The sequence below is a fragment of the Cajanus cajan genome, chromosome 4 (genome assembly GCF_000230855.2).
Source record: "Cajanus cajan strain Asha chromosome 4, NIPB_CcT2T_4, whole genome shotgun sequence".
Taxonomy (NCBI): Eukaryota; Viridiplantae; Streptophyta; class Magnoliopsida; order Fabales; family Fabaceae; genus Cajanus; species Cajanus cajan.
Genome location: NC_138520.1, coordinates 46,319,032 through 46,346,658, shown reverse-complemented (window position 1 = coordinate 46,346,658; position 27,627 = coordinate 46,319,032). Strand labels below are relative to the sequence as shown.

The following is a 27,627-nucleotide window of genomic DNA, read 5'->3' as shown; positions in this document are numbered from 1 at the left end:
AGTTAAAGGCAAATCTTTGAAGGATGGTTGCAATCAAAAGGAGCCAAAGAAGCTAAGGGGAAAAAAGCAACGGATATTGTTCTTATGCCTACAATTTGGAGTGATATTGTTTATGATTTAAAGGCTATGGGGCCTATTACTCGTGTGTTGAGGTTGGTAGATAATGAAAAAAAAATCGGCAATGGGTTACATTTATGAAGCAATGGAAAGGGCTAAAGAGGCAATTCAAATTTCTTTTATTCATAATGAAGAAAAATATAAGGATATATTTGCAATTGTTGATAGAAGATGGGATTGTCAACTCCATCATCTGTTGCATGCAGCACGATATTATCTAAATCTTGAGTTCTATTATAAAAATTCAACAAGAATGGATGTTGATGATGAAGTGGTGGATGGCCTTTTCAAATGTATTGATAGGCTTAGTGAAAATAATACATTATAGACAATGTTCACCATCAGTTGGCAATATATAAAAGGGCAGGAGGAAGATTTGGCATTCCTGCAGCAGTTAGAGCAAGGGTTAAAATGGCTCCTAGTAAGTGAGACTTTTCTTAAGCCTAAACTTCACTTACAAATTTTATAGTTATTTGATAATTTATTTATATAATAATTTGCATTTATAGCTGAGTGGTGGAAGATGTATGTAGGACATACACCACATTTGCAAATTATTGCCATTAAGGTACTAAGCTTAACTTGTAGCTAATCTGGTTGCGAGCGTAATTGGAGTACCTTTGAGCATGTATGTTAATCAATTAATGGATTTAAATTTGAGTTTACTGAAAATGGAAAATTAACTAACTGTCATGTTCTTAAATTATTATAGATTCACTCAAAGAAGAGAAGTAAGCTTGAGCACCAAAAGCTTCAAGACTTGGTTTTTATTAAATATAATCAAGCTCTTCAAGAACGCTTTAAGTGTCAAGATGCAATTGATCCAATTGCTTTAAATGAAGTTGATGATAACAATGAATGGATGTTGGGAGAAGAGAATGATGAGGATGATTTTGAAGATGACTTGGTGTTTGATGATGATGTTTTGACTTGGAGAGATGTTGCCCAGGCAAGTAGTGCTGGTGAACCTTTGAAATACACTAGAAGACAAACACAAGTGAACAAGACATCAACATTTTCATCTACATCCAAGAAAGATAAAGGAAAAGAAGTGATGGAAGTACTAGAAGACGAGGATGATGATGAAATAGAAGAAGAAGAAGAATATAATTCTAATGCTAGTGTGGGTGATGAATTTGAGGGAGATGAAGACTTTAATCTTAATGAGGAAGAAGATTAAACTATAATGTTTAATTTTTTACTTAGAGCTTTAGCACTTTGTTTTGAAGACATTTTATATTATGTATTGTTTGAGTACTATGAACTTTTAATTATTAAAAATGTTTAATGCATGAATTTAAAGTTATTTTTTGTTTTTTTAGCTTTTTTATATATATTATTAATTATTTAATATATATAAATTAAATATTAAAATAGAGGTTATACCGCTCCGCGTCATCCCACTATCCCATTTTTAGGGTCGACCGCTCCGCTCCGTTATCCGGGATTGACTACTATGATATGGGCTAAAACAGTCCCCCCGTGCAAGGTTTGGCAGGTTTACTAAAGTTATGATAGGCCTCGGTTACAAACAAAGCCAAGGGGACTACACTTTGTTCTTTAAACATTCCAAGTCAGGGGGAGTAACAATTTTATTGGTGTATGTGGATGACATAATATTAATTGGAGATGATAAAGAGCAGCAATTATTGAGCCAATGCTTGGGCAAGGAATTTGAGATCAAGACCTTGGGAAAACTAAAATAGATTTTGGGAATTGAAGCTGCCCACTCCAAGAAAGGGATATTTATATCCTAACAAAAATATATCACTGGTTTGCTCAAGGAAACTAGCAAGGCAGCTTGCAAACCTGCTAGTACCCTATTAGAACCAAACCTAAAGCTTAGAAATGTAGAAGATGTTGACAAGGAGATGTATGAACGATTAGTGGGCAGACTTATATATATGTCTCATACCAGGCCAGATATTGCATAGGCCAAAGGAGACTCATTTACAAGCTGCCCACAGAATTTTACAGTACCTTAAAGGAACTCCAGGAAGAGGAATTCTATTCAAAAGGAATGGTAATGTGAAGCTTGAAGCCTATACAGATGCTGATTATGCAAGGTCAATTGTGGATAGGAGGTCAACTACAAGATATTGCACCTTTCTTTGGGGAGAAATCTTGTAACTTGGAGAAGCAAAAAACAGGGTGTAGTGGCTCAGTCAAGTGCTGAAGCGGAATTCAAAGCCATGGCGCAAGGTATATGTGAGTTGCTATGGCTTAAAATCATCTTAGAAGACTTGAGGATAAAATGGGAAGGACCTATGAAGCTCTATTGTGATAATAAGTCAACAATCAACATAGCCCACAACCCAGTGCAGCATGATAGAACAAAGCATATTGAAGTAGACAGAATCTTCATAAAAGAAAAGCTTGATAGTGGCTTGATATGCACTCCATATGTGTTCTCTCAAGACCAAATTGCAGACAGTCTTACCAAGGGATTGGGTAGTCAAAATTTTGAGAAAATTGTATCCAAGCTGGGAATGAAAAACACTTATTCAGTAGCTTAAGGGGGAGTGTGGGAAATCAAATAGTATTTTAGGAAAGAATAAATTAGGAAATTTGTATATTTCCTTGTAATCTGTACAGATTTGAATAATTAGGAACAATCTCATAAATCAAGAGATTCTAGAATAAAATAGAGTTATTATATTTCCTAAAATAGCATAGGACTCTTGTATATATCTTGTATGATCTCTTTATATTACGAGGTCGAAAATCAGTTTTCATTTAACCTAATTTTTCAAAAGAACCAACAAATTCAATTACGATATATCTTGAAAGAACCTTCTCCCACCAAAATGAAAACCAAGTCTAAATACACTACAAATACCCGTTTGTATAAGCTTATTACACTTAATACACATAATTAGAGGATATTTTGTTCCCTCTAAATTAGAAATTTATGCCAATTTTTAAAGATATGATTTTATCTTTATGAACATAGGGAAATATGTTGTTGTTGTATAGCTGAAAATTAGGAACTACAATTGTTATTTGTTTCATTAGTTATATCCTTATTGATTATAAATAAAGCAGCGTGTGTATGGTCAAATACATACATTTTCTCAGTAATCTTATACAGTATTAGAGCCCAACATCTAGGGTCCAAGAGAAGATTGAGAAACAAAGGTTATAGGATGACTAGATTGAGCCACAATAGTAACACATGAGACATGCAAGTCAGATGCTCAAAGTTGAAGATGATTATACTTGGCAACGAAAACAATAACATTTGTATTCAGAGTAGAGGAGGCAACTTGTGCCACGTTCAAAGGCTTCGACTCGTCTTTAAACTTGATGCCTCCAATCACATGACAAGTAACTAAAATCTTTTTGGTCTTTCGTTTTTCCAGACTATCTACCCTTTGTTACTCATACAGATGGTTCTAAGATCCTAGTTCTTAGCATCGAACAAACATATACCCTCCCTAACTATTCCCTAAAGTTTGTCTTATTTGTTCCTTGTCGTCTTTTTAATTTAATTTCGATTAGCAAACTCACCCACACTCTGAAAAGTTGTCCAAAAAAATTGTCAACAAGGACAGAAAATGATGGTTGTTTAAGATTTTGCCACAAAATTGGGCTATGGATCAAAATGGCAAACTAGATTAGGACGCAACAAAATAGTGAATGTCGCACTAGAAAGGAGATATAGTAGATGTGATTAATTAAAGTTCCAAATTCTTTGGAACTTGACGCAAAATAACAACACAAGTCATGGAAAATGATACCACTTTAACAACATGTTGCTATTGTTAGACCTAGTTTTGAGTTTAAATATTTTTTAACATCAATATTATTAAGCACCCAAGTGTGGTTTTAAGAAGGTTGGACCTTGCTTTGGTTGCTGCTTTGATCAATCAATGTGAGTTCCAACCATATACAAACATTAATGCCCTTGAAAGAGAGCATGATGGGCAAAGACATGAGAAGAGTTATATATGAGGTTCTTATCATCAAGGTAGCCTCCCATAGGTTGATTGATGGAAAGAGTAAGAAGAAGTGAAGAACTAGCTTCTCCTAAGCTCCTCCTAGGCACGGATCAACTTCAATGGAGATAAACCGAATGTAGAACACCTCAAGAAGATGTAGAACCTGCGGATTAGGATTCCTAATCCATAGAAGGAAGCATCCAAGCTCAAGCCTCAAGGGATTGCACACTTCAAAGAGAAGGAAAATAGGTTTTCCTAGGGTATTTTGAAGGCACTCTCTAAGACTTTCTCTCTTGGAATTTCGGTGACTTTGAGGGAGAAACTTGGCTCAATGGCTCTCAAATTTCTGAATATTCAAAGTGAATACAAATGGTGAATGAAACACTTAAGTAAGCATGGTTTTGCACACTTTGGGCGCCTAAATCAAAAGGTGACATGTGGCGCCCAAAATTTGAATTCAAATTTGAAATTTGAATTCAAATTTTGGCTCCCATGTGCTACTCCGAAAATTCAGGTACCTAAGGTGCATCTAAGTGTAATTTGGAGTGTCATTTAGGGTTAATTTGAGGTCACATGTTCAGCCACCAAAGGTGCAAAACATGTGACTCAAATGTAACTTAAATGGCTTCCAAATTAAACCTAATTTAACCTAATTAGCCTACTTTAGTATTCCTTGTATTTTCCTAATCTAATGACCTAAATACAATGGTCAAACAAATACAATGGAAAGGAAAAATTACAAGAGAGAAAGTCTTAGAGAGTGCCTTCAAAATACCCTAGGAAAACCTATTTTCCTTCTCTTTGAAGTGTGCACCTATGTTTTCTGACGTCAACTCTCTTAGCTAAAGAGTAACCCTCCATCCAACCTCGTGCAAACTGTTCATCATAATCATCAACCACAAACTCATCTAAGATGCCAAGACAATCATAATGGCCATTATTGGGTTGTGCATCTCTTGCATGATTCTTAATGTGTACTACCTATTGAGACCATGTTCGAGTTTTTAAGGAATTGAGATTTTTCCCAAAAAGTGATACATGGATTTAGCACGTAGATAGAGTTGTACTACGTGTTCGCACAAGTTTATGATAGACGATTACTACTTAAAGAAAGGAATCGATGTTAGAAAACACATCACCAGTGAGACATTCATAGTGGGAGGCTACCAACGGGCTACATACTTCTACCCTGAAGGCAAAAACCCCAAAGATGACTTTTTTTTTTCCTTAAATGAATCATAATAGTCAATCCCAGATAGCAGAACGGAGCGGGTGACTCTAAAAGTGAGATAACGAGATGACACAGAGCGGGATAACCGCTATTTTAATATTAATTTATATATATTAAATAATTAATAATATATATATATATAAAAGCTAAAAAAAAAATCTAAATTCATGCATTGAACATTTTTAATAATTAGAAGTTCATAGTACTCAAACAATACATAATATAAAATGTCTTCATAACAAAGTGCTAAAGCTCTAAGTAACTAAAAAAGTAAACATTATAGTTTAATCTTCTTCCTTATCCAGATTAAAGTCTTCCTCTCCCTCAAATTCATCACCCCCACTAACATTAGAATTATATTCTTCTTCTTCCTATACTTCATCATCATCCTCGTTTTCCACTACTTCCATCACTTTTTCCTTTATCTTTCCTAGATGTAGATGCAATTGTTGATGTCTTGTTCACTTATGTTTGTCTCCTAGTGTATTTCAAAGGTTCACCAGCACCACTTGCTTGGGCAACATCTATCCAAGTCAAAACATCATCATCAAACACCAAGTCATCTTCAAAATCATCCTCATCATTCTCTTCTCCCAACATCCATTCATTGTTATCATCAACTTCATTTAAAGCAATTGGATCAATTGCATCTTGACACTCAAAGCGTTCTTGAAGAGCTTGATTATATTTAATAAAAACCAAGTCTTGAAGCTTTTGGTGCTCAAAGGTAATTACGCTCACAACCAGATGAGCTACAAGTCAAGCTTAGAACCTTAATGGCAATAATTTGCAAATGTGGTGTATGTCCTACATACATCTTCCACCACTCAACTATAAATGCAAATATTATTTTATAAATAAATTATCAAATAACTATAAAATTTGTAGTGAAGTTAAGGCTTAAGAGAAATCTCACTTACCAGGAGCCATTTTAACCCTTGCTCTAACTGCTGCAGGAATGCCAAATCTTCCTCCTGCCCTTTTATATATTGCTAATTGATTGTGAACATTGTCTACAATGTCATCATTTTTGCGAAGCCTATCAATACATTTGAAAAGGTCATCCACCACTTCATCATCAACATCCATTCTAGTTGAACTTTTATAATAGAACTCAAGATTTAGATAATATCCTGTGGCATGCAACAGATGATGGAGTTGGCAATCCCATCTTCTATCAACAATTGTAAATATATCCTTATATTTTTCTTCATTATGATTAAAAGAAATTTGAATTGTCTCTTTAGCCCTTTCCATTGCTTCATAAATGTAATCCATTGCCGATTTTTTTTCATTATCTACCAACCTCAACACACGTACAATAGGTCACATAGCCTTTAAAGCATAAACAACATCACTCCAAAATGAAGGCATAAGAACAACATTCGTTGCTTTCTTCCCCTTAGCTTCTTTGGCTCCTTTTGATTGCAACCGCTCGTCGGAAGTAAACATCCTTCTAAGATTTTCCTTTAAATTATGTTATCGTTGCAAAGTAAGGAAGGTGGTAGCAAATCTTGTAACTCCATGCCTCACTAATTCGGCCCTATTTGTATACTTCCTCATGGTGTTCAGGGTCAAGGTATGATTATAAACGTAACTCACGAGCTTGATGTCTCTTTTTATTACCCTTTTAACTTTAGGGATCTTTCCAATATCTTCTAGCATCAAATCAAGGCAATGAACAACACATGGAGTCCAAAATAAATGTAGTCTCACAGTTTGTAAAATTTTGCCTAAAAACACTAACAAAATAATTAAAATTAGAAGTTATAACTTATAATCCTATGAGTATAAAATTAGAATATAATTGACTCTTACTCGCCATAACATAATTACTTACATTATCTGTTACTACTTGAACAACATTTTTTTCTCCAATTTCCTCAACAAAACTATTCAAAAGTTCAAATACCTTCTCACCGATCTTGGTATACTCAGAAGCATCCACACTCTTCACAAACATTGTTCCCATTGAACTATTTACCAAAATTTTAATTAAAGTTTTATTTTTCCTATGCGTCCAACCATCAGACATAATTGAGCACCCATATTTTACTCTCTCCTCTTCATTGTTCTTCAATAAGCCCTTGGTGTATTCCAACTCTTTTTTAAGGAGTGGCACTCTTAATTCATGGTAGCTTGGTGGCTTTAAATGGGGACCATAGGTGCCAATAGCTTCAACCATCAATTTGAAGCTCTTTGATCTAGCAACATTGAATGCAATTCCATTCTAATAAAAAAAGCGAGCAATGTATTGAATTACCCTTGCTCTTGCTTCCTTATTACAAGCATCATTTAAACTTGTTTGCCTCAGGCCCTTATTCAATTTGATACTTTCTTCTACCTTTCTAGTAAAGTGCAAATCAAGGGGACCTTTGACATTTATACCCCTCCTCTTGGTAACAGAAGTGGCTTCACTTGATGTGGATGAAGGTCTCTTAATTCTAGCAATGGCTTGGATGTCATCCTCCTCTTCATTTTCATCCACACACTCCATATATACTTCTATGGCAATTTTTTTACTCTCATAGGCAGCCTTCATTTCCAATTTTAGATCCCAAGGAATTTTTCTACAAGCACCTACATCGCCTTTTATTCCAAGTTGATGTTTTTTTGCTCTAGTAATTCCTCCAGTAGATGTTTTTAGACAAAAATCACATGTGATACTCTTCTTATTATTTTTGTCTTTTAAGCTGTTCCACTTCCAAAAGACATCAATATTGTCACCAATGGGCTTAAACATTTCTGTTGTGGGAGTGGGACCAGAATTGGGATTAGTTTCAATTCCAGCAGCGATTGGTTGGTTCATGATTACACTGAATTAAAGACAAAAACAGCCCAATCAAAAGATAACAGAATCAGAAACTAAAAAAAAATAAGCTGCTGAATTAGAAATAGAGAAGTAGCTAAATTAATCAGAAATTAAAAAAAATAAGCTACTGAATTAGAAGTAGGGAAGCAGTTGAATTAGAAGCCACGAAACAAAAGAAAAACGGAGAAGAGAGAATAAGAAGCACTAAAGTAGATTAGCAGAATAAAAAAATAGAATAAGAAAAGAAAAAGGAAGAAGACAAAATAAAAATAGATAAAATAAAAGAAGAAGAAGAAGAAGACAAACGGGACAGACTGGAGGAGATGTCGGATGACCTAGTCGAGAGAGACACCTAAAGAAGACAAAAGTGCGTCGTCCCCAACAGAGAATCGTGTCCGAGAAGGAGGAGAGTTAGTGCAAAAAGTTAAGAAAAGAAGGAGAAGAGTGGTTCCACGAAATCATACGAGGGAGAAAGGAAGAATTAGGGCAAAAAAAATCCTAGTGAAATGACAGACTTACCCTTAATGAAGGATCTGTCCAAGATGCATCGCGATTATGCAATTTTCACACTCCGCGACACGATCGACATGGCTGCTCCAGCCGCGACACAATCGAGACACGACGTCATCACAGTTGCGGCATCGGGTTGCTCCGCTCCAGAGCACCACGATAGCGGCCGCTCCAACCGCGATCGACTACTATGAAATGAATCATATTAATACTGAACTTTTTTTCTCAGTGATGATCATTCTAGTGGCAACTCCTTTCCCACAAATGAATCATATTAGTGGTGACTTATTTTCCCACTGACAATCATTCCAATAGTGATTTATGTCAATCATGACGCACACTTGCCCATCTATTTGTCCCAAGTGTTGTTGTCAGACTTAGTTTCAAGTTTAAATATTTAGGTATCTATGATGTTCATTCCAACTATCTAGCTAAGCTATCTTTCTAGTAATTCTCTTCGACTTTTCAAGCATCCTTGAGTTGTCTTTCAAACTAACAGTGAATATTGCAGTATACCTCAAACCTTAGCTGAGTTAACCTAGGTTCAAGCTTTGTTACAAGAAATTCATGTTCCTTTTTCTACACCTGTCCTACTCTATCATAACCAAAGTGCAGTAGCTATTGCTCACAATCCTGTCTTTTACAGTCAAACTAAACATATGGAAATTGATATCTTTTCGCTGGAGAGAAGGTTTTATCCAAGCAGCTTCTGATTTATCACATTCCAGCTTTTCTCCAGCCAGATTTGAACTTCTTAGAGGCAAACTCAATGTGAAGAGTTTTTCTGACAAACCTCCACCTTGAGTTTGAGGGGGTTATTAAAGGGAAATATTATAACAACAGAATATTCTAGTAGGCTTGTTGTGCCAGCTGTCAAAGTTTTATTTTTGTAATCAATTTTTAACAGCTATACCAATAAGGGTAGCTACTATAAATGCTCCCTCTGTATTCTATTTTCAATGGGTTGAGTGAAATGAAAAACTCCATTTACATTTTAACATTTTCTCTCTGAAATTATCTAAGACTGCCCCTTTTGGAGATTCTTCTGCCCTTGTCTCCCGATCTTCTCAACATGGAGGTCGAAGTGGAGCTCATAGTGGTCAATGCCATCTTCATCACAACTTTTGCAACCAATATGGCCATGTTGAGGCTGAATGTCACACCAAGGTTAGAGACCAGTCGAAGCCTGCAAATGTGGCCCAAGTTGCCCCACTAGTAGTTGAAGCCTCACCTGCAGATGTTACTATTTTTGTTGCTGCGTACAATGACCTTCTCCGGCTTCAAGGCCCAACCTCCTACATGGTCGATTACTGTTGTGGAATACTTAATTCAACATATTTTCCATCATTCTGATTTTCTATATTGTTAGACACCCCTACTTTTTGTTTCGTATTTTTTAACAACCAGTATAATTATCATCTCCATCAATCCAGACATCCAAAGTCCGGTTCCCAAGGATTGCCACATTTAGGAGAAAAAGAAAAATGCAACCAAAGAAAGAAGTCAATTGGTCAAATGGAAACCTTAGAAGAATCATCATTTTGTATATACCAATATTTATAAAAATAAATAAATAAATAAACAATAAAATAAATCAGCAGTCAGGTTCCAATTTGAAGAAGGTTGAAAGCTTGACAGGACTCACAGTATCAGCAGCCACAAGATTCAAACCAACTCCCCCTGCTCTTGTAGAGATCATAAAAACAAATGCTCCATTTTGGTCATCTTCAGAATTCAGGCCCATATTAGCTGATGAGCTGCTGAAACTTCTTATAGCAGCAAAGCGCTCCTCAGCCCTAATTGATCCATCAAGACGCTCATATGAATAATTTCGCATCTCCAGAAAATCCTATATCAGAAATAAAAATGTATTTCATTAATATATTCCCTTAACTAATATAAGGCACTCAACACAAAGGTAGAAAAATCTTACTTGCAAAATGTCAAGTGTATGGGTCATCTGAGCAAAAAGAAGAACACGATGTCCAGTATAATGTAACTTCTGAAGAAGTTGGTCCAGAATAAGCAATTTACCACTGGCCTGATAGAGCAAAAAGCAATGAGAGAAGCATGAATTATAGTGCAAGAGTTAAGCATATATTGTAAATGGGATCCTGTGGCTGTCAGAACTGTTATTTTGTCTCTTTCAGAAATTAACTAGCTACAACTAAGAAGAAAAGAAAATCAATGTTTTAATTCCTACCCTTTGACCCAGTAATCATATACATATAGAACAGTAGAGTTTGACAGGTTATGTCTTGATGAAAAACAAGACCTTTAAAGAGAGGGAGGACCAAAGAATGTAAATGTGAAACAGTCTAAATGATGCAAGGTGGATAATTGAACATGGTTGACAAAGACTTTTCAACCAGTACGTTTGACTCAAGAAAATGTTTTTTCTGTTTATTCCATTTTCTTTTTTCTCTCTTTTACCATGCTTTTCCCCCCTTCAAAGTGAAAAAAGCAGCATTAACAACAAATATTTATAGTAAAAGATCAAACAGAAATAAACTTATAATCTGACAGCTACCAATATGACTAAAGACCCAGGGTAGGATAAGTCTAAAGGCCCATGTTATCACAATATAAAATAAGAGTGGTAGTTACCTGAACCAGATGTTCACCTTCTTCATAAGGTTCAGGCTCAATACCTGGAAAGAGGTAAGGATGGCTGCATGCTTTTCTTAGTTGTAACACCTAAAAATGTGAATCACATTTGCCATCAACTTTAGTGCGAAAGGATTAAGGAACAAATAACATGAGCACAATATGGAGTTGACATAAAACAGAACAAAATTAAATATGAACAGATATAAATCCAATATGCAATACAGAAATAGAACAGAACTACTTCATAAGTTTTGCAGTATTAGCCTTGCTCCAGTCAAATTCAACAGTATACATCTAACAGAAGATTATGAACTTAATAAATGTAATGCTAATATGTAATTATACGTACAACTTTTCAAATGAATCTATTTATATTGAAAATCTATTATTAAATAAAATATAAATATTATTACAAAATTCAATACTTATATATATTTATGTTAATTTATATATATATATATATATATATTATATACATTATATAAATTGACATATATATCCACATATATAATTTATCTCATAATTTTTATTTTAGTTGTTATTTTAATAAAAATTTCAATACTCCTGAACTTCAAGAGAGACAAGTGTAATTTACTGAAAAAAGAAAAGAAAAAGAAAACAAGAGCTTGACTAACAATGTTTTGTAGTGACTGATAATTTGAAGTTCCAGAAGATAATGCAAGAAGCTTATGAAGTTCCTTTCTCAATATTGACATGTAGACCTTCTTCTGCAGGATGACAAGGGGTACTAACCTGTTGTTGGATAGAATTTTCATATTCAATACAACAACTTCGCATCTTACTTGGTCATAAAAATTACAGCTTAAATTGCAATAAAAATGTTCCAGGTAATCTCGAAGTAGAATAGGATACAGCTTACACAGTTGTCTCAGTGAGAGGAGGCAGCACTAAATTTCCACACTCAATAAGCTTTGACTTGGTACGTCGGAGCATAAAGGCTGCCAATACACTTCTCAGAATTTTAAGTCTCTCCTTTACCTTTGAAGCATCATGAACTGTTTAGAAACTAAGTTGCAATAATTAGAAAGGGGTGAAACAAAGTAACTTTATTTTCTTTTAATAATTACACTTTTGCATCATCACAAGGTACTCATGACAAACCTTCTATCTTTTGCTAGGTTCTTGTAACATTTTTCCAGAAAGAATACAAGAACTTAACAAGGAAATTTTATAATTTCTGAAAGCCTTGAAACAATTTATATCACTAGTTATGGAACAATTTAAACTTTGGTGCTGTTTGAATAAACTTCTTAGTTCTCTATAATTACCTCTAGGTGTTAAACTTCATAAAGAGAATAAAGAGAACGCAAAGACTGAAAATAAATCTTATTCATGTTGAAAGAATGATAAAAGGCTTACGTATATAAATAAAAAGATACCAGAGGGTTCAGTTAACAAAAACCAAACACGAACCCAACAGAAACCAAGCACTAACAGACTAGAAAATAACAATACAACAGTGCTCAGCATAAGAGCCTGTATCACCCAACATTAACTGAACATTAATTGTATTATAAAACAAATAGAAAAAAATAAAATAAGTTTCTCCAAAAACTCAAATTTGCTTACGCATAAGCTAATGTGTAAAAGTTCTCTCATATTAGCTTCTCCAAAATATGCTTTTTAACAAACGTATACTTTAATTTTAAGTTATGTAGAAGCTAATTTCATTTTTTCTTCTTATTTTTTTTCTCTAAGTGTTTACAGAGAAATTTATCTAAACAGGCCCTCTAAATCACACAGATTCTATAATTGTGCAGCAAACTTCAAAAGGAACCAAAGTCATTCATAATCCAGCAATGCTATATTAAATAAGAATGACCTGATGAAAGATCACTGATGCCCTTAAACGTAGAAAGGAACTGATCCAGTGTACCAAAGACAGAAGGCATGCAAAAATACATCAACGCCCACAGTTCAGAAAGGTTGTTTTGAATAGGCGTGCCAGTCATCAACAACCGTCTTGGCATTACATAGCGATCTTTGAGAACATTAAATAAAACCTGTTAAAAGTTTCAGAATTTTAACAATAAGTTCCAATAATCTCAGAGTGGAGATTAAATTATTCAAGTTTTCACCATTAAATATATTATATTTTTAAATAATATAAATACTTGTCATTTATCTATATTTTGCTTCACTTTTGTTACATTTTAACAGTATTAGTAAGGTGCTATCCTTGGTGTCTTGTCCTGTCACTACTTCTGTTAGGGACCAACAGCAGGCTTCATTAGAAAAGCCATTACAGGTCTACACTTGAAAGTCCAAGAAATTGGAACCCTTAGCCCCTTATTGCAAGTGGGGCATATTAATAAATAATGGGAGAGTTAGTTATGGAGAGAGTACGGAGGTCTAATATGTGTGGTAAGGAGAGAGAATAGGGGCATTTGTTAGTTGTTGGAGCCTAGAGGAGCTCTTGCTCTTTTGTATCTGGGTAGGGAGAATAGAGAGAATAGGGGGTCAAGTTTATGCCTCTGGCTAGGGAGCTCTTACTCTTTTGTATCTTCTTTCTAATTGTCATTGAGAAACACAGATACACGAACTCCATTCTTATTTCTATAGAAGTCTTTATCAACTTCACTATTGCCAAGTTTATGCCTCTTGGCTAGGGAGCTCTTACTCTTTTGTATCTTCTTTCTAATTGTCATTGAGAAACATAGATACACGAACTCCATTCTTATTTCTATAGAAGTCTTTATCAACTTCACTATTGTATTCCCTAAAATCCAAATTTCCATTTTATTTCAATGATTATTTTCTTTATTATAATTAGTCATCTCTTTTGTCATGTTTTCCTTCTAGCATGCTCCATCTCACCAATGTGTTTCTCATTTCTCTTTGTCAGCGGACTTCACCTGTCACTGCCATTAACTTCTCTGAAATCCTTATATTAGTTTGTCTCTCTACCATGTCATCTTTCCATCAGCCCCCTCTCTGCCATCAAATGACTTTTTCAGAGACCTTTCCAGCCAGCAACAACATCAACCTCCCCACAAGTTGACCCACCGCTAGTTATGTCAAACCAACCTTATCCAGAAGACGAAGACTGCTACTCTTCTGACAAGCTTTTCAGCTGGCCACCATGCCATCAGACATGTCTCATTTAGATTAGCCCCCCCCTGATGGTTTTAGGGAAAGCCAGCCTCCCTTGTGTACCGAGACCAACCTAGTAATCTTCAACTCATCTTTGGCCATTTTCTGTCTCCAGATCAGGCCTCTCCTCTCATCACATGTCAAACACTCATTTTGGCAACTGTTTTTGCCATCAACTTCATTGTCCCCTCTCCAACCATACCCACATAGTTCCTAGCAACAGTTCCACCTATCTTGAGATAGATTGCCCTAGACCCATTCATACTTGTTTGGTGTTTTGCAAAAGGTTTTCTACTGTGCCTTCAATTATGTGGCTTAAATTATTTCATCTGTATATTGTCACTGTTTGGCTGCTGCTTGGCCATATTCTAGTGCTCACTTCTATGTGCAGCACTTAGGTTTGTTTAGAGATCCAAACCTTCCAGTGTTAATTGTACTTGAATATGAATAATTTCTTATTAACTTGAATTGATGGGTACAATCAAATAAATAGACAAGTAACAGAAACAATCCCTAAACTTTAGGGATTAAGATAAACTATAAATTAGGAAAAGATAAACTAATATATCTAAACTATATCTTAGAATATCTTAACATTCCCCGTCAAGCTGGAGCATATATATCATATGCATCTAGCTTGTTACATATATATGTTATCCTAGGACCTCGTAAAGATTTAAGTTGATCCTTGGAGCAAACTAAGGAGGTCTTGATGATACCGGAGAGGATCTTTTCTCTGATGAAATGACAGTCAACCTCTATATGCTTTGTTCTCTCATGAAAAACTGGATTAGAGGAGAGGTATAAAGCTGACTGGTTATCACAAACTAGTTCCATATGACTAACCTTGCAAAACTACAACTCTTGAATTAAGAATTTTAGCCACAGGAGCTCACATGTGGTGTCTTAGAATAGTGGATTTAAGCCTAACTCAACCCTCCAAAACCGGCTTGTAAGGTGAGGGTTGCTTTCCACTTATATACTATTCAATTGCCTAATCTCTAGTCGATGTGGGACTTGGGTTTTTCCCAATACACCCCCTCACGTTCAGCACTATTGGACTTGGTACGTGGATAAATGGTGGGTGACCCTTTTAATGATCTAGGATTGGCGGGACTTGGGTTTTTCCCAATACACCCTCTCACGTCCAGCACTATTGGGCTTGGTACGTAGATAGATGGTGAGTGGCCCATTTTTAAGAATTTAGGATAGCTCTGATACCATCTTAGAATAATGGATTTAAGCCTAACTCAACCCTACAAAACTGGCTTATAAGGTGAGGGTTGTTTTCCACTTATATACTATTCAATTGCCTAATCTCTAGTCGATGTGGGACTTGGGTTTTTCCCAATATAGTGTGAGCCATAGCACAGTATTTTGCTTCTGTACTTGATCGTGCAACAACACTTTGTTTTTTACTCTTCCATGAGACAAGATTACCACCCATGAAGACACAATAGCCTGATGTTGACCGTCTATCACTTGCATCACCTGCCCAATCTGCATCTGAATATCCAACAATGTTTATATGTCCTCTATTATTGTAAACAAGTCCCTTTCCTTGTGATCTTTTGATGTATCTAAGGATCCGAATAATTGCATGCCAATGACTCTCACAGGGAGAGTTAAGAAACTGACTTACAACACTGACAGGAAAGGATATATCAGGTCTGGTCATGGTGAGATAATTCAATTTTCCTACTAATCTCTGATATCTTCCTGGTTAGGATAAGGCTCCCCTTGATTAGGCATAAGCTTCACATTGGGATCCATGGGAGTGTCAACTGGCTTACAATCTGTAAGTCCGGTTTTCTCTAGAATATCAAGGGCATATTTTTTCTGAGAAATCGCAATACCGGACTTTGACTGAACGACCTCAATCCCTAGGAAATAATGCAAGGGACCTAAATCTTTAGTTTGAAAGTGTTTAAATAAATGTTGCTTCAAAGCCTTGATGCTCTCCTGATCATCACCAATAATCACAATATCATCTACATAAACAAGATAGACAAATTTATGTGTCAGTGAACGTTTAAGGCCATACAAGGACTTCTTCGTTGAAGTGAGCTCCTGTCTAATAGTAGACAGGCAAATCCCCCTTTAGCAACAAACCTGGGAGGTTGCTCCATATAAATCTCTTCCTCTAGATCACCATGTAAGAAGGCATTCTTGATGTCTAATTGAAACAAAGGTCAATGCCTCATAGCAGCCATGGCTAAGAAGAGACGAACCGAGGCCATCTTCGCAACTGGAGAGAAAGTGTCACTGTAGTCCAAACCATATACTTGCGTGTATCCCTTAGCCACAAGACAGGCTTTCAATCTATCCACCTGTCTATCAGGGCCTAAAGGAATTATATGTGAGAGATAAAAGGAGTAAGAGAGTGAGAGAGAGAGATGAGAGAAGATTTGCAATAGGCAAAGAATGTAACTTATTAACTGCTGAAAAACAGAGTACAAGACAGGTTTTATAGAGCCAATTAAGATTGGTCTATAATAACCTAATTATCTATAATAACCGAAAGATAACCTGATTATCTACAATAACAGAAAGATAACCTAATTATCTATAATAACCGAAAGTAACAATAAAGGAGTAAAACTGTACTCCAATAGCCCCCCGCAAGCTCAAGTAGGATGAGGAGACTCAACTACTTGAAGCTTGGACCGAAGTTCACAAAACCGCGTAGGTGAGAGAGCTTTGGTGAGCACATCAGCACACTGATCAATAGCTGGAACATGAACAACTTGAAGACACTTGGCAGCCACTTTCTCGCGAACAAAGAAAAGGTCTAATTCCATATGTTTGGTGCGTGCATGAAGAACCGGGTTGTGAGCGAAAGCGACAGTGCTCAAGTTGTCACAGAAGATAATTGGAGTAGAATGAGTGACTTTAAGTTCAGATAGTAAAGTTTGTATCCAAGTGACTTCTGTTGTGGCAAGGGCAAGGCTTCTGTATTCTGCTTCAGTACTAGAGCGGGCAACTACAGTTTGCTTTTTGGACCACCAGGATACGAGATTTGGTCCAAGGAAGATGGAGGCGCCAGATGTAGAACGTCTGTCGTCAGGATCAGACGCCCAGTCTGCATCACAATAGGCATGGATCGAGAGGGAGGAAGAAGAAGAGGCAGGTTGTAGACGGAGACCCCAAGATGTAGTGCCCTTTAGATACCTGAGAATTCTTTTGACAGCTGCCCAATGATGTGTAAGGGGATGGGACATGAATTGGCAGACTTTGTTTACAGAGAAGCTAATTTCGGGTCTTGTAATAGTAGCATATTGTAATGCACCTACAACTGAACGGTAGAGAGAAGCGTCCAAGAAATCTTCAGAGCCTACTTTTGATAGTTTGCTTCCAAAGATCATGGGAGAAGAAATAGGTTTTGAGCCTTCCATATCAGTACGATTCAATAGGTCACGAATGTACTTACTTTGAGTAAGAATGAGAGAACCATCAGGCTGAGACTTTACTTCAATGCCAAGAAAGAAATCAAGATCACCGAGATCTTTGAGGGAGAAGATTGAATGGAGTTGAGATACAAGCGTATGAAGAATTGAGGAATTATTGCCAGTGATTATAATGTCATCAACATACACCAGGATGTAGATGACATTATTGCCCTGAGAGTATATGAACAGTGATGGATCACATTTGCTGGCATAAAAGTTTAATTGCAGCAGAGTTGATTTGAGTTTGTCAAACCAGGCACGAGGTGCCTGTTTGAGCCCATAAATGGCCTTGTGAAGTTTACAGACGAGATTTTTATCAGAAGCTTCAAATCCAGGTGGCTGTTGCATGTAAACTTCTTCTTCAAGTGTTCCATTGAGGAAGGCGTTGTTAACATCAAGTTGTTGAATAGGCCAACGATGAGTGAGAGCAAGGGTGAGAATGAGTCTAACAGTAACGGGTTTGATGACAGGGGAGAAGGTTTCATGATAGTCAAAGCCAAATTGCTGATTAAATCCTTTGGCAACAAGGCGTGCCTTGTACTTTTGGACCGAACCATTAGGATTTTCTTTGACACGGAAAACCCACTTGCAGCCTATAGCAGTGCGATGCGGTGGAAGAGGAACAAGAGACCAGGTGTTATTGTGAAGGAGAGCATTGTATTCTGTTTGCATGGCAGCAGACCAGGTCGGATTAGATAAGGCTTGTTTGGTGGTTTTTGGTTCAACCTGGGTTAATAAAAGGGTGGGTTGGAGGCGTGGTTTAACTATACCATCTTTTGCTCTTGTGGTCATAGGGTGCACATTGTGAGGGTGAATAATAGGAGATGAGGAAGGTTCAAGGTTGGAGGATGTGGGAATGGATAAAGTGGAGGGAGAGGTGTGGGCAGCAGTGTTGGGGCTGTAAGAATCAGAGATTAGGCTTGGTGAGGTTGTTGGTGGATTGGGAGAGGTGAGTCTGGTTGCATGAGTGGGTGTGGGAGTGGGATTTATAGTAAGAGGAACTGAAATAGGAAGTTGGGAGTCACTAGCCTTGGAAGAGGAGAAAAGATCCTTGTAGGGAAATTTAGTTTCATTAAACACTACATCTTTGGAGATGTAGAGACGTCCATCAGCAGCAAGGCATTTGTAACCTTTGTGAGAGGTAGAGTAACCAAGAAAAACGCATTCTTGGGATCGGAATTGAAGTTTGTGTTTGTTGTAGGACCGAAGATGTGGGAAGCAGGAGCAACCAAAGATTCTAAGAGAGAGATAATCTGGTGGTTGATGGAAGAGCTTATGATAAGGGACAGCATTTTGAATAGATGAGGAGGGGAGTCTATTGATGAGATAAACGGCAGTGAGAAAGGAGTGATCCCAGAACTGCATAGGTAATTCAGCTTGAGCCATCAACGTGAGACCAAGTTCAACAATGTGTCTGTGTTTTCTTTCAGCAACTCCATTCTGATGGTGAGTGTGTGGACAGATTAGACGGTGTTGAATTCCAACTTCATTCAAATAAGTAGTGAAGGAACGATACTCACCACCCCAATCAGTTTGCAAAGCTTTGATTGGGTGGTGATATTGATTTTTAACCATAGCGTGAAATTGTTTGAAAACATTAAAGGTTTGAGCTTTAGACTTGAGAAGGTAGATCCATGTAAAGCGTGTGTGAGCATCGACAAAAGTTACATAGTATTGATATCCACAAGTTGACGTAACCGGAGCAGGTCCCCACAAATCGCTGTATACTAAATCAAAGGGTGTATTGTAAATAGTTCTGGACAGATTGGAAGGTAATCTGTGGGATTTACCAAGACAACAAGGAGTGCAGAAATTTGATTTATTATTGCTCACAAGTTGAATGTTGTAGTTCCGTGAAACATGTTTCATTACATCAACATTGGGATGTCCTAATCTAGAGTGCCAAGTGGCAAAGGAAACAGGGCTTGTTGCTGCAGTATTGACAGAAAAAATTCTGGCCAGTTGCTGTTGCTGGACAGATTGCGTACTGGGATTAGGAAGGAGTGCAGGGAACTTGTACAGGCCATCTGAACCAACCGAGCCTTGGAGAAGAACTTCATTAGTGTCCTGTGATTTGACCAAGCAAATGTGGGGGTGAAATTCAAAATATACAGAATTGTCCTTGGAGAATTGGCTAACACTGATTAGATTTTTTGTGATGGATGGTACAAATAGAAGATTGTTTAGAGCAAATTGAAACTTAGGGTTGATTGGAGAATGAAAAGTGGTAACACCTGTGGAGTTAATGTGAAGCCCTTGTCCATTGCCAACATGGATTTGATCGGGTCCTTCAAAAGGAGTGAATTGATGAATATTTTGAGAAACATTGGTAACATGATTTGATGCCCCAGAATCCGGATACCAATTGTTGTTGCTGGAAGAGGAGGATGATGCAATCATGGCTTGAGGTTGTGGCTGGGTGGAGGTGAATTGGACTTGAGGAGTAAATTGAGGTCTAGGTCCAAGAATTCCATGCTGATAAGGAGAAGACAAGGTAGGTTGATTGTTGTACCATGCGCCTGGGTTTGTATGTTGGTTGTTGGAGGGGTACGCGGGTGCTTCAAGGGGTGAGGATGGGACATAGGTTTCATCAAAACGATAATAGCAAGCAGAGGCAACATGTCCATACCTGTGGCAGACTTGACATTGGTACCCAGCGAATCTGCCTCGACCACGTCCTGCCCAATTGGAGAAACGACCACCACGAGAATTGGTACGACCCCCTCGACGATGAGAAGGGCCAGACTGATTGTTTTGATGAGTAAGGTGTGCTTGTGGGTTTGTGGCAGATGGGTCAGGTTCAGTGACGGCAGTGGTGACATTAATGGAGGCAGCGGCTTTCTTCTTGAATTTGTCAAGACGGGATTCATGGCCAAGGAGCAAGGTCTCGACTTCATCAATGGTTAGAAGGTCAAAACGGCTACTAATTAGAGACACGGTGGATTCGTATTCTTCGGGAAGACCTTCAAGAATTATATCAAGATGTTCCTTTGGAGAAACTGAGTCGCCTATGGCTGTGAGGGCATCAACTAGGGTTTGAATTCGAAGCACATATTCAGAGATGGACAGATTGTCAAGGGTGGTGCTGCGAAGTTCATTGCGCAATTGGCGGGCTTTGGCATTCATATGAGAGTGGAAGTAGGTGTGAATTTTGTCCCAAAGCTGGAAGGAGGACTTGCAACCAATGACTCGTGTAAGCATGTCTTTAGACATGGAGGACTGTAGCCAAGATAGTAGCAATTGATCTTGCTGTTCCCAGGCAAGATAGGATTCAGAGATGTGACCAGCATCTCGGTCAGCAAGCGTTGCAAATTTTTGAGGAATTTGGGGGTTGACAAGATAATGGTGAAGACGGTGACCTTTGATGACGGGTTCAACCTGTTGACACCAAAGAAGATAGTTCTTGGTGTCAAGCTTTTCGGAGATGGTGTGAGAGAAGGTGAGAGACGGATGGGAGTTAGAGGGAGGATTCTTGGGTGGGACGGTGTTGACTGGGTGGGCATGAATTGGTGGAGGAGGCGGTGGTGGTGGGGAAGAATTCATTGTAGAGGCAGATTCAGCCATGGAGAGGTTTTGGACGAGCGCGAACGAACGAAGAGAAGAAGGGGATCAAGAAGCTCTATGATACCATAAAGGAATTATATGTGAGAGATAAAAGGAGTAAGAGAGTGAGAGAGAGAGATGAGAGAAGATTTGCAATAGGCAAAGAATGTAACTTATTAACTGCTGAAAAACAGAGTACAAGACAGGTTTTATAGAGCCAATTAAGATTGGTCTATAATAACCTAATTATCTATAATAACCGAAAGATAACCTGATTATCTATAATAACAGAAAGATAACCTAATTATCTATAATAACCGAAAGTAACAATAAAGGAGTAAAACTGTACTCCAATAGGGCCCACTTTAACTTTAAAGACCCACCGACAACCAACAGATTTTCTAGGCGAAGGTGGGACAAGTACCTAAGTGTGGATTGAGTCTAAAGCTGTCATCTCATCAATGTCGCCATCCTGGATGGGTTAATGCTTTCTACACTGTCTTGGGAATGGTAATAGAAAAAATAGCAGAGACAAAAGCATAATAGGTAGGAGACAAACGATGATATGAAAGGAAGTTATAAATAGGATGAGGATTACCAGAAGAATGACTACCTTTACGAAGAGCAATGAGCAAGTCAACTAAAGTAGGTAGGGCCGAAGTAGGCAAGGAGACCGGAGCAAGGGTAGAATCACATGGCTCAATTGTAGAAGTACTGGGAGGAACAACAGTATGTGACCGACGCTCATAGGTTATCCCAAATCGGTGTAGAGGACGATCAAACCCTGGTGGTGTGGGAGGAATCTCTGGTGCCTCTAAAGTAGTAGGTGTAGAAGGCATACCGGGATCAAAATGAGAAATAGGCAATACCTGAGAAAAGAGATCTGAGTCAACCGAAGAGACATCTGTAGCAACAAAATATGGTGTATTTTCAAAGAAAGTGACATCTGCACTGGTGTAAAACCGATGCATAACAGGAGAGTAACAATAGTACCCCTTTTGAACACGAGAGTATCTTAAGAACACACATTTGATAGCCCGAGCAGACAACTTAACACCTCCTGAGAAAAGATCATAGACAAAACAAGTACAACCAAAGACACGAAGATGAACAGAGTAAATGGGATCCAATGGGTATAATAGGGAATGAGGTACTTGATCATTCAAGACAAAGGATGACATTCGATTTATTAAATACCCTACAGTAAGTACAGCATCTCCCTACAACTTTGGGGGTGCATTGGCATTCAATAAAAGAGTACGAGCAGTGTCCACAATATGTCTATGTTTTCGCTAAGCTACACCATTTTGTTGAGGTGTATGAGGGCAACTAGATTGATGTAGAATGCCATGGGAAGTCATAAATGATTTGAAGCGATCTGAAAAATATTATTTAGCATTGTCACTTCGTAAAATCCGAATTACTTTGCCAAATTGAGTTTTGATCTCCGAATAGAAACTTTGAAAAATATTGAATAACTCAAAACGATTTTTCATTAAAAATATCCAAGTACATCTAGAAAAATCGTCAATAAAGGTGACATAATACCTATGCCCTAAAATACAAGGAACCCGACTAGGGCCCCAAACATCAGAATGAATGACATCAAAAGGAGACACAGCTAGACTATTAATACTATTAGGAAAAGAAGTTCTAACATGCTTCCCTAATTGACACAACTCACACTCTAAGGATTCAAAGCGTGAGAGATGAGGTACCATTTTCTTTAATTTATTCAAGCTTGGATGACCCAGGCGACGATGAATTAAACTAGGAGACTCAACAGATGCACATATGGTAGAGGTAGAAGGTTGAAGGTAGTAGAGACCATGTGATTCAGATCCGACTCCAATCGTCTGCCCGTACTCCGATCCTATATCAAGAAAGAATTAGAAGTGAAGGTTATGGCACAATTTAGTGACCGAGTCAACTTACTTATAGAAATCAAATTAAAAGGACATCCAGGAACTAGTAAAACAGATTTTAATGGTAGTGAAGCGATAGGTGATATTTGGCCAATACCAGTGGCTTGGACTTTTGACCCATCTGCAAGAGTGATATGATGTAGATTTTTAGGTGATGATAGGCTAGGAAAAAAGGGAGACATTACCAGTTAGGTGATCAGAAGCACCAGAGTCCAAAACTCAAGGTCCAATAGACGTAGAATGAGAGAGACAGACGGTTGAATTACCAGTCTGAGCAACAGCGACAGAGGAAGAGGCTTGTTGCGCTGCCTTCAGTTGAAGAAACTCTTTGTAATCATCGGTAGATAATGAGATTGTATGATTGGCCTCAGATTCAATCTTGAGCTCTAGAGCCGAAGTTGGAGATTGAGCCACATTAGCTGTCTTGCTCGGAAAGCCATGCAAGGAATAACACCTATCTCGTGTATGTCCATCTCTTTGACAGTAGGTACAATGGAGGTTTCCTCTACCCCCTTTACCACGACCACGACCTCAACCTCGACCTCGACCACGCCTTCGACTTCCACGGTCAGTTGTACTAGAGATAAAAACAGAGGACTCAGATTCTGTGTGAGGATCTGCCTTCGGTGAAGGGACCCAAATCAATCAATCTATGAGTTCTTCTACTGTAGGAATGAAAGGATTTGATCTCGAACAGATTCGTAATCTTTGTGAAGGCCTTGAAGGATAAACACCATAAACATATTTTCTCATAGTTCCACAGTATAGGAAGTCGTGGTGGTTGATTCAATTATCGTTATGGTTGTGGTCGTCGTCGATACCCTGGTCTTTAGTGTCAAGTCTGCCATCAATATGGTCATATTGCTTCCATGTGCTATTACAAATTTGGTGAAAGCTAAGTTCCCTTTCTACCTTGCAATCAGCCTTCATCTGGTTTTGTGAGTCAAGTTGCTCCTCTGAATATGTGGTGCACCACTCAAGGTACTTCTTCTCAGCAAATCTTCCACCCTTCTTCAAATCAATCCAGCATATTAGGAGTTTGTCATAACACTAATCCTTCCCGAGTTTACCTGGTTTCTAATGGTGATTCTGGTTTTAGTCTATGACAACCTCAAACTATGGTTACTTCCTTCTCTCCTAGTTCAAATATGTGGTATACTGACTTAAGGACCTCTAACCATGTCACCAATGTCTCACAAAATGTTCAGAAGCTAACACCATTTGGAGGACCAAATCAAATTGCCATTGGAAATGGTCAAGGCCTCCATATCAATTCTTCAAGTGTAACTCTATAAATCCCGACTCACCTTTGTTCTAAATAATCTACTATATATTCCTTCTATTACCAAGAATCTTATGAGTGTCAATCAATTTTACAAAGATAATTTTGTATTTTTTTGAGTTTCACCCTTCTTTTTGCTTGGTGAAATCACAGGACACTAAAGAAGTGCTACTCAAGGGATTCATTGGCTCCGATGGCCTATAACAATTTCCCTCCTTACCTCTGTCTTCATCCAGACACAATCCAACAATTAATACAACCACAAGAAACTCTATTTCTTCATTTGGCACTCTAGATTAGGCCATCCACATAACGATATAATGAGAACTATTTTCCGCAATTGTAATTTTCCCATTATGAATAAAATTGACACAGATTTTTGTGCACCATGCTGTCTTGGTAAATCACATAAATTACCTTCCAGTTTATCAAAAACAGTCTATAATTCACATTTTGAATTAATATATAGTGATCTATGGGGCCCTACACCTATTTCCTTCTTTAATTAGTATTTGGAGTCAACAATTAGTATAAATGGGCACAAGTGTTTTGCATTTTGTATCTGATCATCACATTGAATCAATATTAGTTTCACATTATTCAGCCTCTATTTTCTCTTTCCTTTTTCCCTACCTAAATCCTTATAAGTTCTTACAATATGTAACTATTGCTCCACTGAAATGAAATTAATTAGATAAGTTAAATATACAGGGGCATTCTTAATTGAACACTACTAAACATAGGGTATTTAATAGTTTCTTCAACATACGCTTGACGGGTTTTTAAGTCTCTGAGCTTCGTCAATGATTACATACTGCCATGGTATTTGAGAAAGAAAATCCTGATCCATCAGTGCAATGTCATATGATGTTAACAGCACATCAAAAGGCAACAATAGCTGCCAAAAAGTTCCACAAGAATGAAAATCAGTAGACATTCATATGACCACAGAAAGTTGAATGAAAGTATAATGCACTCACGTTCAGCGTTGATGACTGCCCTGTTACACGTTCATGAATTTTCATGCGTAGATTACGCCTGTATTCTTTATCACCAACATATTTGAAGACTTCTAGTTTAGGGGTAAATTTGACTATCTCTGACACCCAACCATCTGTCACACTTAGAGGACATATCACCACTGAAACAATAAAATAAAAGCATGAAAGGGATAACTATAATTTATCAGAATATGCATTAAAAGAAAATTAAAATTTATCAAATCAAAGATCCCTTCACTCACAAAATGGCCCAACTGACAACTGGCATACTTTTAAATAGCTTAAAAAGGAGATAGCTTGCAAAGTCTTGCCCAGTCCCATCTGTCCATATCCATAACAAACACATCAAAATAAACAAATCTAGAACCATGTTATTTTGTATTCCAACAGCAATACCGTGAGCCTTGTATTTAGATCAACATCTGCTGAATTAGCAAAAAACGAGACTAAGAATATTCTGAAGCATGTAAACTTCTTAGCATGTAACCATTATTAACATAATGCAGCTCTTTGTACATGGACAGATGAGAGACTAAAGGATGGTGAATAACTATGCAGCTCAAAAAGCAACAAACACATCAAAATAAACAAATCTAGAATCACATTATTTTGTATTCCAACAGCAATACCGTGAACCTTGTATTTAGATCTACATCTGCTGAATTAGCAAAAAACGAGACTGAGAATATGCTGAAGCATGTAAACTTCTTAGCATGTAACCATTATTAAGATAATGCAGCTCTTTGTACATGGACAGATGAGAGACTAAAGGATGGTGAATAACAATGCAGCTCAAAAAGCAAAAAACACGTCAAAATAAAAAAATCTAGAATCACGTTATTTTGTATTCCAACAGCAATACCGTGAACCTTGTATTTAGATCTACATCTGCTGAATTAGCAAAAAACGAGACTGAGAATATGCTGAAGCATGTAAACTTCTTAGCATGTAACCATTATTAAGATAATGCAGCTCTTTGTACATGGACAGATGAGAGACTAAAGGATGGTGAATAACAATGCAGCTCAAAAAGCAAAAAACACGTCAAAATAAACAAATCTAGAATCACGTTATTTTGTATTCCAACAGCAATACCGTGAACCTTGTATTTAGATCTACATCTGCTGAATTAGCAAAAAACGAGACTGAGAATATTCTGAAGCATGTAAACCTCTTAGCATGTAACCATTATTAAGATAATGCAGCTCTTTGTACATGGACAAATGAGAGACTAAAGGATAGTGAATAACCATTAGGGCTGGGCAAAATTAACTTAACTTAACTAAAACTATTAATAACTGAATTATTTTAAACTAAAAAACTATAACTATTTAAAATAAAACTAAACTAAACTATTTTTTAATTCAGTTTTAAAAAACTGAACTTATTTAAGTTACAGTTTAGTTAACTAAAATTAACTGCATGTTAAAAAATAAAACCACGCACGACTGCACGACCACGGCACGGGTTGCAAATTGCAATTAAACTACGCACACACGCTACCCTTTTCTATGCGAAATTGGAATCCCTAATTCACCAGCCACCGCCCACTTAACTATGTCAATGACCAATTCGAGTATAATAATATTGGAGATTATCATCTTACAATATCGAGTGAAAATTCATTCAAAGACAATTTATTGATAGCACATGATGGTCACATCAAGGTAACCACTGAATGTGTTTGGATTTTTGTATACAAACTGTGGTTTAGGTCCTGTACAAAAAATTGTAGTTAAAATAGTGCAGTTCATCAACAGTTCATTAATTGGTGGCATAGTTTAGAAGCAGTTCATAAATAGTTCAGTTCAAAAATAGTGCAGTTCAGAAACAAATTAAGGTGTATAGCAGTTCAGTTTAGTTTATATTATAGTTCACAGTTCAGTATAATTCAGTACAGTACAGTTTAATAGAATAAAAACAGTTCAGTTCAGTTTTTGTAATCTAATTTTCAGTTCAGTTCAGTTCATGAGAACTATTTTTAAGTTCAATATAGTTTTTATAAGTTCAGTTCAGTTCAGTTAATTTTGCCCACCCCTAATAACCATGCAGCTCAAAAAGCAATGACAATAACAGATATTTACATGACGTG

At 37.1% G+C, this 27,627-nt stretch overlaps 1 protein-coding gene across 2 annotated transcripts in view; it reads right to left on the bottom strand.

Moving 5' to 3' along the window:
* Positions 1-27,627, bottom strand: part of ASG3 (SNF2 domain-containing protein / helicase domain-containing protein) — a 42,814-nt gene that overhangs the window by 13,485 nt on the left and 1,702 nt on the right. For both annotated transcript variants that reach the window (XM_020378065.3, XM_020378132.3), the window contains exons 3-11: positions 25,778-25,856; positions 25,515-25,675; positions 25,304-25,432; positions 13,065-13,245; positions 12,102-12,237; positions 11,857-11,974; positions 11,219-11,308; positions 10,545-10,652; positions 10,257-10,460 (exon numbers count right to left, since the gene is read on the bottom strand). In XM_020378065.3, coding sequence (XP_020233654.1) covers positions 10,257-10,460; positions 10,545-10,652; positions 11,219-11,308; positions 11,857-11,974; positions 12,102-12,237; positions 13,065-13,245; positions 25,304-25,432; positions 25,515-25,675; positions 25,778-25,856 — 1,206 coding nt within the window. The remainder of the gene's footprint in view (positions 1-10,256; positions 10,461-10,544; positions 10,653-11,218; positions 11,309-11,856; positions 11,975-12,101; positions 12,238-13,064; positions 13,246-25,303; positions 25,433-25,514; positions 25,676-25,777; positions 25,857-27,627) is intronic.